General features: G+C 40.3%; 1 protein-coding gene across 1 annotated transcript in view; it reads left to right on the plus strand.

Moving 5' to 3' along the window:
• Nucleotides 1-18,814, plus strand: part of fer1l6 (fer-1 like family member 6) — a 65,774-nt gene extending 46,960 nt beyond the window's left edge. Inside the window, exons 33-42 of the mRNA XM_042346997.1 lie at nucleotides 411-538; nucleotides 892-1,062; nucleotides 2,279-2,433; nucleotides 5,244-5,386; nucleotides 6,148-6,236; nucleotides 7,854-7,952; nucleotides 8,461-8,702; nucleotides 9,432-9,595; nucleotides 12,864-12,964; nucleotides 17,011-18,814. Of these exons, the coding sequence (XP_042202931.1) occupies nucleotides 411-538; nucleotides 892-1,062; nucleotides 2,279-2,433; nucleotides 5,244-5,386; nucleotides 6,148-6,236; nucleotides 7,854-7,952; nucleotides 8,461-8,702; nucleotides 9,432-9,595; nucleotides 12,864-12,964; nucleotides 17,011-17,191 (1,473 nt within the window). The 3' untranslated portion in view covers nucleotides 17,192-18,814. The remainder of the gene's footprint in view (nucleotides 1-410; nucleotides 539-891; nucleotides 1,063-2,278; nucleotides 2,434-5,243; nucleotides 5,387-6,147; nucleotides 6,237-7,853; nucleotides 7,953-8,460; nucleotides 8,703-9,431; nucleotides 9,596-12,863; nucleotides 12,965-17,010) is intronic.
• Nucleotides 18,815-19,602: the final 788 nt, after the last annotated feature.

Genomic DNA, 19,602 nt, shown 5'->3' on the forward strand with positions numbered 1-19,602 from the left:
GAAGCTGAGATAGGAAGGGGAGAGATGGCCAAAATCACAGTTAAAGAGGATGTAGTCAGTGTGGGCTTCTCATACTTCTAATATATAAAGGCATTACCAAATTACCAAGTGTGACATGAGAAATTAAAGACAGCTGAGTTTAGTTTTCTACCCATATTCTGAGGTGTGTGTAAACACAGCACCAATATCAGGTGTTTGATGTTTTACAACTCCCAATTCAAAGTGATGAAGAGCAAAAAGTATTAGGTGAGTTTTACCATGGGTCACATATTAATTATAACCATTCAAAATATATATTTGATCAACTTTGACTGACAAATTTATTTTGTGCCACAACAGATGCATTTTAAGACTATTTATTGCAATATTGCAGACATTAATGTTTCAACAAACCATTTAACTTTTGTTAGGCTATGAATCTATACCCAGCTGATCCTGATGGCAAGGCTGACCCTTACATAGTGCTCCAGCTGGGAAAGACTGAAATCAAGGACCGAGACAATTACATCCCCAAAGAGCTTAACCCAGTATTTGGAAGGTCAGAGACACTTCTAATGTCTTTGCGCAAGCATGTGCACGTGTATATATGTGTGTGTCTATGTATGTGCCTAGTTGTATGCATGTGTGTGTGCATATGTGTGTGTGCATCTATATGTGTATGCATATATCTGTGTGTTTGGGTACATATGTGTATGCATGTGTGCACATGTGCATATGTGTGTGTGCTTGTATGTGTGTGTATACATATCTGTGTATGAGTTCTTTAGATTATTCGAGGGTTTGATTCATAACAGGTTCCATTACATAGCTTTAGAATCAAGTTAGTTTTTCCTCATTTTGAAACTGGTAATGGGTATCTCTAATGCAATAATTATTTCTTTTATTTTACAGGACCTTTGAGATTGAAGCTAATTTCCCCGCAGAGTCTCTGCTCACATTAACAATCTATGACTTTGATTTGATCGGAACAGATGATCTGATAGGACAAACTAAGATTGATCTGGAAAACCGCTTTTACAGTAAATACCGAGCTACCTGCGGCCTACCGAACCAATACGACATGTAAGGAAGGTTTAATGTGAATAATCTGCTCCAGATTCATTCGCCATTTACCTCATGGCTGTTTCTGTAAGCAGCCGTTTGTTCCAGCAAATTTCCACAAACACTACACTGGTACATATTGTGAAATGCAAATGTTTTATAAACCTGTGGTAATTGCCATGACCCCAAATAGTTTGGAATTTTGGTGAGCAGTTGTTAACTTTACTCCATTGAACCCAGTGTTCACTCTGTCATCCAGTTAGAACTGGATCCAGTGAAGAGAATTGCAGATTTCAGTTTTCATCTGAAATTCTGACTGTAAGATGATAGGCGTAGCTGCAGAGCACAGAGTTTTGAAGGGTTTACATCAGTCTTCTCATCGAGTTTTTGAATGATCAAGAGGTAAAGAGATAAGAAAGTAGCACCAGCTTCAGGGTTGTCGTCAGATTTTAGCCCAGTATGTTTTGAGCAATCTCCTGATAGAATCATCAAAACAGGTTTCAAATCTATAATTCACTTTTGGTATTGGCCAGCCTGGTATCTGATACGTGCAGAAACTCATCACCATTCTTAAGAGCATTCAGACTAGTCAGAGTTCCACATACAAGGTGACCTTCTTAAAAAGTGCCTCACTAGAGTACACATTCATTTATAACGTGGTTAGCAGAAGTTCCCACCGTTCCAGTACGCCACGTGAATAAATCTTGTACATTGCTCCAGATTAATTGACCATTCACCTCATGGTCTTCCTGACTTCTGGTTTAGTCTGGTTAGCTTCCTGTGCATGGGTGCAGCCTATAGGTGGCTGGTCGGTTACCCACTACCACTCTCACCAGTGTAACTAGAAACACATGTGAGAGGAGACATGACCGTGACTAGCTGGTTTCCTGCCGTGCTGTACCCAAGGAAGGAAATTGTCCAGTTGCGTTGGAAGCCGAGAGAAATGTCAGCCGTGACCTGAGGGCTCGGAAGTGGCATCAGCAACCATTGTTTCTTGGCCCCAGTTGTAAGGTGGTATCTAATTTTATGGACCCGAAACATCATGTCATAACTTGGTTTCCATTTTGTTTGAAGCGGACTGCTCCCTCTCCTCCCGGAGTTTCACTACCTGCTCATATAATCCCAGAGAGTTTAGGCTCAGGCTGGGCAAGAACCAAAGTCAAATCTATAATGGTATTAACACATCATTCCTAGTTGTTTCGTCTGTGTTTGAAACAGGTCTTGTTTGTAATTTCAGAGAGGGCTATAATGTGTGGCGTGACGCAGTGAAACCCACTGAGATACTTATCAAACTATGCAAAGAAAATGGTTTGCAGGGACCTCACTTCAGAACAGGAGAGATTGAGGTGGAAGGCATGGTCTTCGGAGGCAAAACAATGTTTTTGGAGGATGGTGAATATCAATATTTATTCTTGTCATTTTCTTCCCCCCTTCTCAAGGTGCATAATTCCACAGGCACTGAGTTGCCCAAGTGATTGTTCTTTATCTACTGAATAGTAAATCTATAAAAACAATACTAATATTCTTTCTCACCTTTATGTTTCATTTTTTGACTCTGCACAAGTCTTGTCAAGTAAGACTAGAGCCTTAGTGGACTATTCAACCCTCAAGGAGGCATTAACTGTCAGCCTGGCTCAGTTGGTAGGACTCTCTCGCCTCTGAGAATGAAGGTTGTGGGTTCAAGCCCCATGTTAGAACTTTGAGCTCATGTAGTCTGGGCTGACTCTCCAATGAGGCGCTGGAGGTGTGCTGCATTTGTAGGGACATCCTGAAACTGAGGTCCTGCCTGACTGCCTGTTCGGGTGGATATTAAGGATCCCATGGCACAATTTGAAATGAGAAGGGAATCTCTTCCGGTATCTTAGCCTGAGATAAAATTGATCATTTGTTTCAAGGCTGTTTGTTGGACATTGGTGTGCGCAAAGTGGCTGCTGTGTTTGCCTACAAAAAAACAGTCACTATACTTTACAGTAAATCCTGTGACATGGTTTAAAATGTCCTCCCAACATGTGAGATGCTACTGTATATCAAATGTAAAGATCATTATTATTAATCATCACAACCTAGTCTGGTCTTGCAACATTCACACGGATTCATTTTCCAGAAGAGGGATAGTAATCAGGAGCAGGAATCCAGGCCAGTTTTTCCCTCTCTAATCCCAGAGTGCTGGGGCTAATTGTTGTGCACAGACCCATAGGGATCACACTGAGTGAAGAGGGCAGTGCCTTCTTGGTCTGTGTGGTTCCCGTTCAGAAATAGCAGTGGCTTTAGCAACTGAACCATAAGTGAAACCCTCTCCAGGAGCATAGCAGTACCAGTGAGCTTCCTAATGAGCAGCACTGATCAGCATAATACCAGGAGATGATAGCTTTTCCAACATTACTATATTTCAAGCAGTGACTGTTTCCCAACTTTTCAAATGAATACTGAATTTATAAAGACAGTAATATTCCTTCTTCTTGAGTTGAACTTTATATTTGATTTTGGACTACAGAAGTCTTGCCAAGTGCAGCCTGTAAATTAATACATGCTGATTGGTCTGCACTCTGTGACTTGTGTAAGCAGCGTGCAAATGATGTGTTTGAAATAAATGTCATAATTATTATTCAGCTGCATAGCTGTAAGTACTTTATAAGTTATTTATTGTGTTACATGGTCAGAGAACAGCTTCAGTTACATTGAGCCTTTCACGTCTGCTGGGTGAGCACCCAAGTTGGGGGATGGTAGTTGAAGAGGGTGGAGAGTGGAGAAATTAATGAAAGTGTGGTCAGCGGATAAGTGTTGAGGTAGGGTTTGATTATGGGGAGGGAGGGGGCAAGTTGGAAGGATTCTGGGATGCAGTTCCAGAGTGTGGGGGCAAAACCGCTGAAAGCCCAAAAGCTGATGATGGGACGGATAGGGTGGGGGACACATAGTGGGACAGTGTTCATTGATTGAAGAGAGCAGCTGGATTGGTAGGATTTTAGGAGGTCACACAGGTAGGGTAAGTGAGGCATCCTCGTGAGAACGAGGAGCTTGAATTCAACCCTTTTCTCTGGGTGTCTACATCCCAGAGGAGCTGTTATAACAATAATAATCACCCTTGAATTTGATGTAGTACCTTATCACGTCCTTGAAATGCCTCAAACTGGGTTTACTGTCAGTGTAGTGACCCTATTTTGTAAACTAACGTGGCAGACAATTTTCACGTGGCAATATCCCACAAACAGCCACAAAATGAATGACCAATTGACCAATTGTTGGCCAGGGCACCAGAGAAAGTCTCTTCCTTTTTCTAATTGTGCCATGGTATCTTTAACCTTAGCTACAATGATCAGACAGACAGGATCTAGGTTTAAGGTCTCATCGAAAGGACAGCATCTCTGAAAATACAGCACTCTGTATCATCCAAAGCACAGCATTGGAGTGTCAGCCTGGACTATGATTTTCTAAGGCTTGTGTTATTTCAAAATTTAAAACACTCACTTTCTTTTGAAGGTAATTTCTTGTGAAAAGCTCTTTGAAATATTTCAATGTGGTAAATTGCTGTATCAAAAGCAAGGTTAGTAGTGTCACAGAAAGCTCATTCTGCAGGTGCAGCAATACCGCACATGTCCAGTAAAGGGCTCTGTATCATTTCACAATCCAGCAGCAATGCATCAAAAAGTTTAAGAGGAAAGTTAAACATTTACACCTTGTTCTCAAGTGATGAATCATACACTGTGACAAACAATTAGATACTCACACAGGGATAAGCATTTCTTCCCACGTACCCCTTATATTCCTAGCTAGATGCAGACTAAGATGACAAAATACTCCTCAGGTTTCAAAACTGTCTGCTGCTGGATGGAAGGTTGCGGGGTGAGAACAAGGAGTTGGTCATATCCATTTTTTTAAATTTGGGCTTTTATTGGCTAGGACACTGGGAGTAACTCCCTCCTTTCAAATAGTACCATGGGATCTTGAACGTTACCTTTAACATCTCATCCGAAGGATGGCATCTCTAACAACGCAACCCCCTCCCCCAGCAGTGAATTGGAGTGTCAGCTTAGACTATGTGAATCCTACAACCTTCTGACCGAACCTACAACCTTTTGACTCAGAGGCGAGAGTATTACCACTGTGCTAGATAGACACACAGTAGTGTTTCATTGATCTCTACGGAACACTGCAAATCTCAAATGTCCAAGGGACTGAGCCTTTTCTGTGTGTTTATGTTCTAGATGAAGAGGTGGAATCACATGAACACCTGGCTCTTAAGGTGCTAAATTATTGGTCAGCGATCCCCGGCGCTGGATATAAACTGGTCCCCGAACACATTGAAACACGGCCTCTGTATCACAAAGAGAAGCCAGGCATCGAACAGGTAATGTGACTTGCTAACTGCAATAGACCGTTTCCACTGCAGAGTGTAATGTTTATGGCAAAATATTGGAGCTATGGTACAGCAGCTGTATACAGAGAATAAGGGGACAAGCATCACCAGGCCACATCTTGACCTAAATATAGATAAGGGCAGTTTGTACTGTTTCACCAAATGGCTGAATGTATGCACAGGTTAGGCTCAGGATGACTTTTCCATTCAGAAAATAACAGGCTGAGGTTTGGTGTTTTGCTTCTACATTATTGTTTGCCCTGCAGCATCTGAATGGATAGACCTCTTTGGGGTCTTTGGGAGGTAGGAGGAAACTCCCACTTGGCTGTACATTTTGCCCTATTTGTGTAGCATTTCAGAACATCCAGAATTCGGCAAATTGTTGAATTCAGTCTTAACTTTCTTAAAAGAAATTGTAAGAAAATTGGCTTCAATAATTAAGTCTTTGAGAATTTGCCAAATTCTGGACCTTTTAAAATGCAAACATTTCTATCTATAGAAGAAATGTTGTGCAAAGGTGCTGTGTCCAATCTGCTGTGTTGGTTGGGATGCTGCCCAGTTGATGGTAGAGACCTTGCTGATTTTAGACTTGAACCTGCCTTAAAGCTCCCCATTGATGCAACAATTTCCTTTTAATTCTCTATGCTGTAACTTTTGTCTCAGTGTTGTCTTCAAATTGTGTTGGCAAATGTGTGCGTTCATCCTTAGTGAAGAAGGTAAATGGATAATTGTTCCTTCTCATCTTCCCATAGGGCCGAGTTCAGATGTGGGTGGACATGTTTCCTATGGATATGCCTCCTCCCGGACCGCCTATTGATATATCGCCACGCAAGCCTAAAGGGTAGAAGAAAATTTCAACTTCAAACATGATACTTAAGTAAAAATGTCTTTTTCTGCAAGAGCAGTGTACAGCCTGATACCCATAATTTAACATTAAATGGATGCAGCATTGAACTCTAATCCTCCAGCCCTTATAATAATAATCCTTGCATTTGATATAGCATCTTATCACATCTTCGAGACATCTCAAAGCTCTTCCTTTCCTTATATTGCCTTCCTCTGTCATTACTGTGAACATTCCTCAGCTGTTTCACATTCAACATTTTCAGCATGTACTCATTTATGAAGCCTAAGTGTATATTTTGTATTGTAAGTATTATGATTCACAAAGGTATCGTATTACAGTATTATATATGTAAATACGACTTAAAACAAATGTGGTGCCTATCTTGTGACCTCACTCTTCAGAAAATCTGAATTGTAACACAGCTCAACCAATAGTTTGAATCATTATCAAATATTTGCTTTCTTTTCTGTTTTAGTCGCAATGTTTTCCGCTGGTTACTGTACACCATCAGCTATGGCAAAACTGCTACATAAGATGACAGCCAGAGAGCTGGCAGGTGTCTAACCAGTGAATAAAAGGTTATAATACAGTTTTACAATTTGGAATCCTGTAGCTTAGTGGTTGGAGCACTCGCCTCACAAGCGAGAGACCTGGATTTGATTCCCGGCAGGGTGAAACCTTGGGCAAGTTTCCTTACTCCAAACGCCTGATAATAATCCCTCAAGAAAAAAAAACACTAATAATTTGGTCACTCAATTCACGACTTTTTATGGGACACTGCCGTGTGCAATTGACTGCTCCATTTCGCCCACAAATATTCAGTCAATCCACTTTACAGTAAATTCTGTGAAGCGCTTTGAGAGGTCTAGAAGAAGTAAAAAGCGCTATATCAAGTGCAAGGATTAATATTTATTATTATAATAATCCTTGCATTTGATTTAGTGCCTTTACACATCATCGAGACAACTCAAAGCACTTCACAGGAGGTGTGGGAGATGGAAATGTCACACCAGTGCAGTAATGACTGTTATTCTGAGGTTGGAATTAAGATAGTTGCTTGTTAGAAACAGAGCAGAAGGAGCTTTGCTCCAAATCTGCCAATGCTTTATCTAACTCATTAGTGCTTCATCCTGACAGAGTACCCAAGCTGGTGTGTTGTCATCAGAAACCTAGATTCAATTACATTATTGTAATCTTCTCACAGACACCTATTATTATCTATATTTTATTTAAATTACATTTTATTCAGGTCCTTTTAGTTTGCTCATAACCTGCCATAACTCTCCTCCTTACAATCTGATTATGAATTCAACTACAATCTCATTCTGACAATCCGTGGAGTCGGATTGCAGCAGAAGCGATTCCAAGCCGAGATTGGAATCTAAACAGAATTGGGGGGTGTCAGAGTGAGGTCGCTACATGTAGGATTCAGTATTTAGAAATCCTTTCATCAATCTGGCGTATTGGAGCCTATTGTCTCCAGTATATATATGTATATATATATATATGTAGTATCTCTGGTAGCGTTAGAAATTCAGTCCTGAGGTTAAATATTTAGGAGTTCTGGTCGTGTCTCTGACACATGCTCTGATCTGTCCTGTTTCATTGCAGCTACGAGCTGAGAATAACTATCTGGAACACAGAAGATGTCATATTAGAAGATGAGAATTTCATCACAGGACAGAAATCAAGCGACATCTACATCAAAGGGTATGTGGTTCCATTCCCCTTTATTCCCTTCACAAAGTTTGACAGTGAACCTAACCCAGTGATTTTTTCAATACTGAGAGGAAAATTAGAACACAGAGGAACGCTTTGCCCATCTTCTATTGCAGCTGAGGTCATGACAAGATTTAAAGGGAATTAGATAAGTATTCCATTAGAAACAATATAAAAAGATACAGGGAAAGATCAGGGAATTGGGATGTGAAGAGGATGTACATTGCCACTATGAGCATTTACTGTTAATTCTATTTTACGTTACAGATTGAGTTATAAAGAATCTTTCACCTCACTTCATCAGAGGGATGGCTTAATTTAAGATAGTTTTATTGATATCACAATGGGTACAGGTTAGAAAGCGTATCAATATATCAGGATTATACAGTATTAATATGAGAAAAAGCACAAGGACAAGTTATCTGGAGTGGAAACATTCATGTAGAACTAAATCCTACATTTATAACTGGGTAGGCACATTGATGTCTTGTTTCTCCAGATGGCTTAGAGGGAAAGAAGAAGATAAGCAAGAAACAGACGTGCATTACAACTCCTTGACCGGGGAGGGAAACTTCAACTGGCGATTTGTTTTTCCATTCAACTACATCCCTGCAGAGAAACAGATGGTCATAAAGAAAAGGGAATCCATTTTCTCCTTGGACAAAACTGAACGCAAGATTCCCGCAGTGCTTGTGCTTCAAGTCTGGGACTTTGAGAGGCTTTCATCTAATGATTTCTTAGGTAAATTTTGAAACTCCGAATCGTTCTTATTTTTAGGGGAGGGAGTTGGGAAGTATTCTCACATCATTTCACATCTGTTTTTCATTTTTTGTGGTATTGCCTTTGATAACCTTGAAAAGGTATCAAGTGACATGTTGACCTTCAGAGAGCTGGTAAATGTCACATCAGCAACCAGTCTGTTTTCCTCTTCTTCTCACCAAATTTTTTCCCCTTCTTTGATAACTGCAGGCACATTGATTTATTGTTTCTCTGGTAGATAGGAAGCTAAGCAAGAAACAGACGTGCATTACAATTCCTTTATTCACTGAAGACATTTGCTGACTCCTTATTTTCTTTCACCAGGCTAGCTACAATTTACAGTTCTTTTTAAAATATCAATACTAAAATGTAATAATAATAATAATCATTGGGACATCTCAAAGCGCTTCACAGAATATATTGTAAAGTGAACTGACTGCATATTTTGCAGACTGCCTACTTGCATACCATGTGTATTTTAAATTAAAATGCTGCTGCTCCACAGATTAGTGGACACTTCACATTTTCTTGGTAACTCACCCCGTTTCTTGTATTAACCACATTGTGTTGAGAGAGCTAAAAACATAGGCCAGATGAAAGATTGACTTCACATCATTATCCACAACTTACAGATAGCTCATTGATGAAATCTCAAATAACTGACAAGTTTTCCATGTGTATTTCTTGTTTTCTAAACCACTTTGTCAATAGGATCCGTGGAACTCAATCTGAATGGATTTCCTTGTGGGGCAAAATCAGCTAAGAAATGCGACTTAGACATGCTGGAAGAGAATTCAAAGGCTAAACTTATCTCGATATTTCAGCAAAAACGTCTCAAAGGCTGGTGGCCTTTGGAAAAGATGGATGAACTTACTGTAAGTAAAGCACTTTGTATTAGTGAGGAATAAATGAAAAATAAACCAAAAAGGATTTTAAAAAAAGCTACTTGGGAACTGGGTGCAGTAAGTCACAGCACGTTCCTTTTGGGGCCTGACTTCGAATCCAGCTCCAGAGAAAAATCGACTCCCTTAAATCGAAGGCATTAAAAGGAATTGATCCAGCTCCTAGCAGTAGTAATAATTCTTACATTTGATATAGCATCTTGTACGTCGGGAGAATATCTCAAAGCGCTTCAAAAGATTTACTGTGAAGTGTAGTGACTGCGTTTTGTAGGCAAATGCAGAAGCCAGTTTGTGCAGAGTAGTGTCCCACAAGTGAATGACTAATTTTATCCGGGGGATTATTCGCCTGGACACCAGGGGAATTGCCGTGTCTTTTCAAATAGTGTCATGGGACCTTTAACATCCACTTGAACAGTCCAACAATGCAGTCCTCCCCCAGCACTGAATTGGAGTGTCAGCCGAGATGATATTGAGTTAAAAGTCCCGATGTGAGGCTTGAACCCAAAACCTTTTGACTATAAGGCAAGACTGTTAATAACTGAGTCAGGTTAATGGGTAAACGTCCACAGCACAAGACAGCCTATATTTTGCAATAAAACTTTAACAACAATGATTTACTATTCTACAACTGTGAGCCTCTGTCTATAAGACAGTATGAGAATGGGTTGTGTGCAGAAAGGCAATGACACTGTGGTGCAGCACAGATAGATCTGAGGTTGTTGTTGTCGTTACAGTGCATTCCTGGGGTCTTTCTCCCCTTTTCTAGAACTGGCTTGGGAATATTTCATGCCGGTACTGGATGGTAAAATTAAGCAAGAAAAATAGTCCATCCCACTGCATTCATATCCCCCACTATGACAAGCACAGATATTTGCCACAAGTAAATCAGATGCAAACAGCAAAGTGCTGACAATTCCCATGAGTAAATGCAGGTCAATTCCTGAGCAACTTTCTGCAGACTCTGTATCTTATAATTAGACTTTACTGCTTTCTGTGCAAGAGCGATAATTAGTGCTGACATCTCAGCTGATTCTTATATTTAAATTTCATTCTATTACAGTTACATCTCCTCAATATTTGTTTCTTATTTACTCTCCTTCTCTCCTGAAGCTGCTGACTCGAGCTGGGATATCGTTGCACTGGGTCTATGAGCCTTCTGGTATTAAGGGAGATGCTCAGTCTTCCCCTGAGAATCTAGCTAATGAGTGCTGGAAGGAATGTGATAATGGAGGAGAGTCAAGCTTGAGGCTATTCTCACCTGAAATACATACACAGGCACTTTCTAATACTTGCATTTGATACTGTCTCGAAACATACCTAAACAGTTGATGTGCTATGCATATAATTAATTACTTTCTGTAATTAGTGACTGTCGTGTTTTTAGCAGCTAATTTGCAACAGCCCACAAACAGCAATGAAATGAATAATACTAAAATAATCCTAGCTTTTCACAGAGTGCCTCATCACATCAAAACATCTTAAGCCTCTTCCGAGTTTTCTGTCAAGTGCAGTGACTGTATATTTATAGGCAAATGGCTAATGAATTTGTTTCTTGGGGAATTTGAGCATGTCAAGTAGTCAGGGACAGGAGCAGAAAACCTGACTGATTTTCCCTCTCCCCACACCTTGCCCAAGGACTCTGTGACCAATTGTAGTGGCCTTACATAGCTCCAATTGGGATGGGATAGCTCAGCACAGACCAGCTACTGAAGCTGGTATCTTTGCTGGTTTAGTATCACATTGTTGTGGTGAATATGCTCACTGAGCCATCCCGGAGTCCCTTCGCTTTGCCCCTTCCCTCGCCTCCTTCAAGGTCTGTCTCAAGATCTGGCTGTTTGACTGTTCCTTTGGTTATCCTCATTGAAATTCCCAATCCTTGCATATTGCTGGTGAACACGTTTATTGCCCATGTGCCTGATAATTCTCTCCCACCTCTGCTGCAAACTACTGTACTTTCTTTCTATATCTATTAGTCCACCACTTCAGTCTCACAAGGCAACCCTACATCCCCAGTTGTCAGCTGTTACATATTAGATGAAAACCCTTTGTATCTCAACTATGAATGAACTATGGAACACTTTTGGGTTCATAGCTCCATGATTTAAATATGAAGCACCTCTTCCTATTAATTGTTTGATGTTGTTTGTAAATAGAAAACTATAGAAACCAGTGATGGATATTGAAATGTACAAATCTCCTACAGCAGACTTAGCCCAGCTTTGCTTCTATAAATCTTTGAAGGTACAATCCTGCACTCACAGAACACCAAAACACATTTTTTCTTCTGTGCTGAAAATAACACTGAACTTTAAATCTTGAGTTGCATGAAGTCACAGAGCCGTACTATGTAATTCGCTAGTTAGAGAGGTATAACTAGGCCAGAGATGCCTTTCATTTCCATTTGGCTTATTTTCAGGATAGTGAACAGTGACCTTTGGGTAGAGAAGCGATCACAGAGATAGCTCACTGACACAGTAGAGAAGTATCAAAATATCCTCCATTCCTGTCACAATCTTGAATAAAAACTTTATTTCAAAAAACAAATATAGAGCATGGAACAATATGAACCCAGTTTACATTAAAGATCTTAGTAACTCAATCAAGAGGTATCAGTGCTCCCTTATTCAGTGAATATACTAAATATTCCATCTACTCCCATGAGATATTGGACTATGGTTTAATCTCAATTACATGCATTTGTACACATGCTCTGTATAGTGCAATCCCCAATTGGTTCTGGAAATGGTGTCGGAAATCATTTTAACTATAGGGCACAGTTGTGCACAACTACCTAATAATTAGATCATTTAAAGTTTACAGGGCTATGGGGAGAGAGCGGGGGAGTGGGATTGATTTGGATAGCTCTTTTCGAAGAGTTGGCACAGACACAATGGGTCGAATTACCTCCTTCTGTGCTGTATAATTCTGTAATTGATTTTATGATACCTTGCCATCTCCTGATGTGAGAATGAATGAGGAATGAGCTATGAGTAATGATTAGACAAGGTAGAGTGAGTGGGCTCTTCAGCTGGAGACTGGACTGCAGCATTAAGTACCTGGAGTACTTTTAAATAATTGGCTAGCTAACCAATTCAGTTTGTATAATCTTATCTAGTAACAGATGACATTCATTACATTTTTTTTACACACTGATTAACTTCACTTTGCCACCTTTATAAACTTTGCTGCAAATCTGCTTATAAAGGTCGTACTTTTCATGATTTCTGTTTAATTAATTTAGGGCAAGGTGGAAGCTGAATTCCATTTACTTACTGAAGAAGAGGCTGAGAAGAACCCAGTAGGCCGGGGACGCAAAGAGCCAGAACCACTGGAAAAACCCAAGTAAGTTTTATTTTATCAATGGGTTATTTTATCTTTACTCCCATCTGAGTGTTTTCAAATTTTAATTTCAATTTGTTATGATAATTTTAAATTTTAAAAAAGAGCTCCACATTAATTGGGACCAACTCCATTGTGGATATTGCAGATAACGAGATCATTTTAACATAAGAATATAAGTTTGGGCTCAAAATTGTTAAGTCACCAGGACCAGATGGGTTTCACCCAAGGTTGCTGTGGGAGATACGGGTTCAAATAGCGGAGGCTTTGGCCATTATATTTCAATCTTCATTGGAGACAGGAGTGGTGCCAAAAGACTGGAGAGTGGCTAATGTTACCCCCCTCTACAAAACGAGGCAGAAAGACAAACCCGGAAATTACAGGCCAGTCAGCCTAACTTCGGTAATAGGAAAACTACTGGAGACCATAATCCGGGACAGAATAAATCTCTACTTAGAGGAACATGAGGTAATTAGAGACAGCCAACATGGATTTGTTAAAGGCAGATCTTGCCTAATAAATCTAATAGAATTTTTTGAAGAGGTGACTGCGAGAGTTGATGAGGGAAATGCGGTGGACGTTATTTACATGGATTTCAAAAAGGCTTTTGACACAGTACCGCATAAGAGATTAATACAAAAATTAGAGGCCCATGGTATTAAGGGACAGTGGCAGTTTGGATTAAGAACTGGCTGAGTGACAGAAAGCAGAGGGTGGTGGTTAATGGGTGTTTCTCGAAATGGAAGGAGGTGTGCAGCGGTGTCCCCCAGGGATTGGTATTGGGACCACTGCTCTTTCTAATATATATTAATGATCTGGACTTGGGCATAGAGAGCACTATTTCCAAGTTTGCAGATGATACAAAGTTAGGTAGGGTAGTAAATAGTGAGGAGGACTGTAACCAACTGCAAGCAGACATACACAGAATGGTGGAATGGGCTGACATGTGGCAGATGGATTTCAATGTGGATAAATTTGAGGTGATGCCCTTAGGTAGGAAAAATGATAGGAGGCAATATAGACTTGGTAGCTCAATCTTAAGGGAGGTGAACGTACAGAGAGATCTGGGTGTTCAAGTAAACGAATCATTAAAAATAGCGGGGCAGGTAGATAAGGCAGTAAAAAAGGCATTTGGTGTACTGAGCTTTATTAGTAGGGGCATAGAGTATAAGAGTAGGGGGGTTATGGTTAATCTATGCAAAACACTGGTTAGGCCTCAGCTGGAGTACTGCGTCCAGTTCTGGGCACCTTACTTCAGGAAGGACATTAAGGCACTGGAAAGGGTGCAGAGGAGATTCACGAGAATGATACCAGGAATGGGGAACCTTAGCTATGAGGACAGGCTGGAGAAGTTAGGACTTTTCCCATTAGAGCAGAGAAGGTTACGCAGGGACCTGATAGAGGTCTTCAAGATCATGAAAGGTTTCGACAGGCTAGATAGGGAAAAGCTGTTTCTGCTGGTAGGTGTGTCTGTGACCCGTGCTCACAGTCTTAAGATATCTACCAAAAGAAGCAGAGGGGAGGTTAGAAGAAATGTTTTCACTCAGCGAGTTGTTCGAATTTGGAATGATCTGCCTGAAAGGGTAGTGAAGTCCGATTCGATAACAGCTTTTAAGAGAGAACTGGATAGGTATCTGGGGAAGACGGGTTTGCAGGGTTATGGGGAGAAAGCTGGTGATTGGGGTTAGTGAAAGTGACTTGCTCTGACAAAGAGCCGGCACAGACTCGATGGGCCGAATGGCCTCCTTCTGTGCCGTAACATTCTATGAATCTATGAAATGTTAGACAAAAAAAGACCGAGGTCCATCTAGTTCGCCTTCCACCTTCCTTGCCCCCACACTCTGGAACTCCATCTCACAGTCCCTTCGCCTCGCTTCCTCCCTTGACTCCTTCAAGGCCAGTCTCAAGACCCTCCTCTTTGATCGTGCCTTCGGTCACCCTCCCACCTCTCTGCCTTCCCTCACCCCTACACCACCCCTCACCCATGCTCGGGTCCTGATCCCTGACTGTCCAGCGCCTTGGGACGTCCTCTCGACGTGAAAGGTGCTCCATAAATGCAATTTGGTTGTTGTTGTTGTCACATGCACATAAGTCCCAAACTACCTATGTACTATATCCCATAATGTTATTTCCTAAAAGAAAACTATCTAATCTGTGTTTGAAAGAATCAACACTTCCTGCTTCAACCGTCTTCCTAGGGAGCCTGTTCCACAGGTTTACTATTCGCTCACTGAAATAGTTTCTGGTAGATTTGTTCTGAATTTACCCCCTTCAATCGCAGGCCATGGTATCCGGTTTTACTATTCTGGACAAGTTGAACCAGCCTGTCATGATCTATATTGTCTTGCCCCTTTAGAACCTTAAAGACAGCAATCATGTCGCCTCTCAATCTTCTCTTTTCCAGCGTAAACACACCCAATTTACTTAGTCGCTCCTCATAGTCCAGTCCCTCCATTCCCTCAATCATTTTGGTTGCCCTCCTCTGTATCTTCTCGATTTCTCCCATATCCTTTTTGTACTGCGGCGACCAGAACTGTACACAGTACTCTAAGTCTAGTCTCACCAATGATTTATACAGTGGCAGGATTACGCCACTATTTTGGCTTGCTGTTGATCTTTTGATACATCCCAACATCTGGTTTGCTTTACTCACTGCCACAGAGCATTGTTGGGAGAGCTTCAATTTATTGTCAATCAGGACCCTGAGGTCCTTTCCATTTTTCATACATATTATTTTGTAACATACAAATTGGCCACTAACGTGTCACAATCGTACTGACTGCACTAGCCCTACACTCTTTCTTTCTCTTTCTTTTGCTGACTTTCTCTTTCTCATTTTTCTTTTTGCCTTTCTCTATGACTCTTTCTTTCTCTCTGACACTTTTGTTCTGTGACACTCAATCTTTGTGGTAAAAATTCCATAGAACATTAGATACAGCACCTCTGACATTGTGGGATTATAATGGGAAATTCTTTTCGAGGCCGATGTCACCATTGATTACATTACTTGTAGCAAATTGTACATGTGGGATGAGCAAATAAAACATTTTGCAGACATCGCAGCCTGACTTCACGTGTATTTCAATGAATGTCATCTGTTACAAGATAAGGTTATACAAACTGCATTGGTTAACTAGCAAATGATTTAAAAGTGCTCCAGCTACTTAATGCTTCAGTCCAGTCCCATTTGGTTCTATTCTGGATCACAAGAGATCTCAAGAGAGGTTCAAATCAGAAGGTTCTTCAACCCATTTGATATCATTGTTTCCCTAAACCCACTATACTCTCAGACCCTGATGTGTGGATAAGTAGTACATGTGTTGTTATGCATTGCGCAACCGAATGCAATGAGGCACGGTGTCACTGCTCCCATAGCGGGGAATAGTTTTGAAACAGTTTTGACCCTGTGGGTGAACCAATGTTTACATGTCTGTGGGGCAGTAGCTCTATCTGCTGCAGCACATACTGTTTGGACATTAAGGTCAAAAATTAAAATGCTGCACTCAGCAACAAATTGCATTTATAATATACCCTTCATGTGTTGTAGAAGAATATCTTGATCAGGAATAACAGTTTCAGTTATTTTGCTAATTTCAAAAAAGCCTTTTTAAATGTGACTGTTCTGAAGGAAGAAACAATTCCTTAGAAGATGAGGGTGGGAGTTGAATTCCAAACCTGTTGATAAAGACAGGTTGTTAAGATACACACTAACCACATTTTCTGATTTTCAGTTTGTGGAGATCCCTGGTGATATGTAGTGATAATTCTCACATATTGAACCTCTCCCCTCGATATTGCAATTTCACCTCTTCATCTTCACCTGTCATCACTGGATTCATAAATTCTCTGCCATACCATGTATTTACTACCTGATTCCCCAGTGTAGTGAGTGCAATCATCATTAATAACAAAGCAATCATTGCATTCACTACACTGAGTAGATGGACAATGTGCTGTGCCCTAACACACTGAGATTCTTAGTTATAGAAATTGCACCCACTCGTTACATCTGATACTGTTTTTAATGAGCATTTCCTTCATCCCTATAGCCGTCCGGATACCTCCTTCTCTTGGTTCATGAACCCCTTCAAGTGTGTTTACTATCTGATCTGGAGAAACTACAAGAAGTACATCATCACTGGACTAATTTTGCTAATCCTCACACTGTTTATTGCTTTGCTAATCTACACATTGCCTAGTGCCATAAGTACCAGGATTCTGAATGGATGAATTGAGATCTTTGTTACCTAAAAATGAAGAACCTTTCTGAACCTATGTTCATATTTAAAAAAACTGTCTTAACAACAACTACATTTCAGTGTTCACTTTCCTATGTTTATGGCAAATAACCATTGGTTTATGTTCAGAACGAGCGACAAAGTATTCATTTGTTAGAAATATCAGAACATCAAAAAAAATCCATTGCTCCTGTTCCGCTAAATCTGTTCCACTGTTCTATCAGATCACAGAGCGCTCAATCCCATTCCCCAGCCTTTTCTCCATGTCCTCATACCTCCCAAGTGCTCCGGGACACTACCCCGTGTGAAGTGCACTATATAAATGCAAGTTGTTGTTGTAACTATCTTTCAAACATCTCAATTGATTCTGCCTTTGTGCATTCTAGGACTGTTGATTCCACATTTGCGTGAAGTTCTGTTTTCTGATCACCCTTTTAACTATTTCAGCTCTAATTTTAAGATTATGCCCCCCTTGTTTTAGATCCCTCTCCCAAAAGGGAAGAGTTGTCCATTCTCTGGTTTGTCAATTACCTTAATTATTGTAAACATGTTGTTAGGTGGTCCTGGCTTTCTCAGGTAAAATGTCATCTGTGAAATGTCATTTATTTGCTAAATTATGCAATATGAACTCAGATTAATGCACTGGTGTGAAATATAAGAGCAGAGATTTACCAAGTTAAAATATATTGTTTCCACATTAGTTCTAGTTTGAGAATTCACGTTAACCAGCTATCTGTTGTCATCGCACGTTATGACACTTATATCATTACTATACTATACTATACTACTAAATCATGAGTGTTTTGGATTTTCTTCAGGTGTCAGGTAATAAAAATGGGCTCAAGTCTTGCAATCCCAAACACTTATAAACATCAACCGGGTGGGGGGGGGGTGGCATTTCAGATACTGGAGGAGAAGTTGTTAGAGGAGACTTTGGGACAAATAAGGATGGAACCAATGAAGTATGTAGCCACAGATGTGGGTTAGAGAGGAGAGACAATGTTGGTGAATGGAATGATCAATAGTACCAAAAGAGGCATAGAGGTTAAGGAGGCTCAGTGAGGCAAAGTTGCAAACCAGCAGGATGTAGTGTGTAACTTTGACCAGGGTTGTCTCAATGCTGTAGTTTGGAAACCAAACTGGAAAGTCTCTATAACAAAATCCATCTGTTGCGTTTTCAAAGTCCATATCAGTGTGTAGAGGATATGTTCCCAAGGCAGCCACATCCTCCGCACACTCAGAAGTTCCTTTATGTAATATAAATCCATTTTATGCTGCCAAGTAGTCACCAGCTTATCTCATTTCAAAACTGCCGCGTCTAAAAAAAGGATAATTAAATAAGTATAATAGTGTGTTTTATTGTTAGAGGAGGTCTTAACCATATATAATGTTGATGTCATCAGGTAGAAGAAATGTCTAATTAAGTGGCCAATGAGTGTCAAATGTGAAAGTAACAATGATGTGGAAAATGTGCCATTCTGACTATAATTTAGAAGTTTCAATACGAATCAGTTTGAGTTGAACTTTGTCTTTTGAAGACACAGTGGTGCACTCAGAACAAAAGGGCTATTTATTCAACTATAACATAACAGGTGTAATTAGCTCAGAATTGCATGTTGAAGTAATATTAGAAAAAACAATATTGTTTTGTTTTTGTTTGCTGCTTACCAAACTTAAGATTGTTTCTTCAAAATAAAGATTTTCTCTGAAACCACGGTGCGCTTGCCGATTTTTGTGTTGCTGAAACTTTCAACGGGCATCATAAGGTATTCTTTTTCCAGTTCTGAGACTTTAGTATTTCTTTTTGACAAAATGTAATAATATGATAATTTTTACATACAGTCTAGCCCTCTATCACGTTGGAGTCAAAGTGCTTCACAAGATACAATGTAAAGGGGTGACTGTGTATTTTGTGAGTGAAAGCAGCAGTCAATTTTGCGCACAGCAATGTCCCACAAACAAGCAGCCCTATGGAGCGAGGAACCTGTTTTATTTGGTGATTGTTGGTCAGGAGACTGGGAGAAACTCCCTTTGCTGTGAAGCATGAATACAAAGAGAATTGAAAGTGCTGGACTCAGGAAATAACATGAAAATCACAAAGCACAGCTTTCACATCCTCCCCTCCCTCACCTGCTCCAGCAAAACCAGCCATAGCTTCGGCATATTGCTCAGCTGTTTCTTTGCCTCATTGGGATCCAATACGCAGTGATTTCTAAACGGGATTTCTTAATGAGGAAACAGAAAGGGGTCTCCTTCCACTAGCTGGATATATGTAATGTCGACTTACAAGAACCTCGCTCCTATTATAATCATGTTGGAACAGAGATATAATGATCCTTCCATTTGCTATAGCCTCCTTATCATGTTTTCAAGAAGTCTGAAAGCGCTTCACAGAATATACTG

This window comes from Callorhinchus milii, unplaced genomic scaffold (genome assembly GCF_018977255.1).
Source record: "Callorhinchus milii isolate IMCB2004 unplaced genomic scaffold, IMCB_Cmil_1.0 Scaffold2, whole genome shotgun sequence".
Taxonomy (NCBI): domain Eukaryota; kingdom Metazoa; phylum Chordata; class Chondrichthyes; order Chimaeriformes; family Callorhinchidae; genus Callorhinchus; species Callorhinchus milii.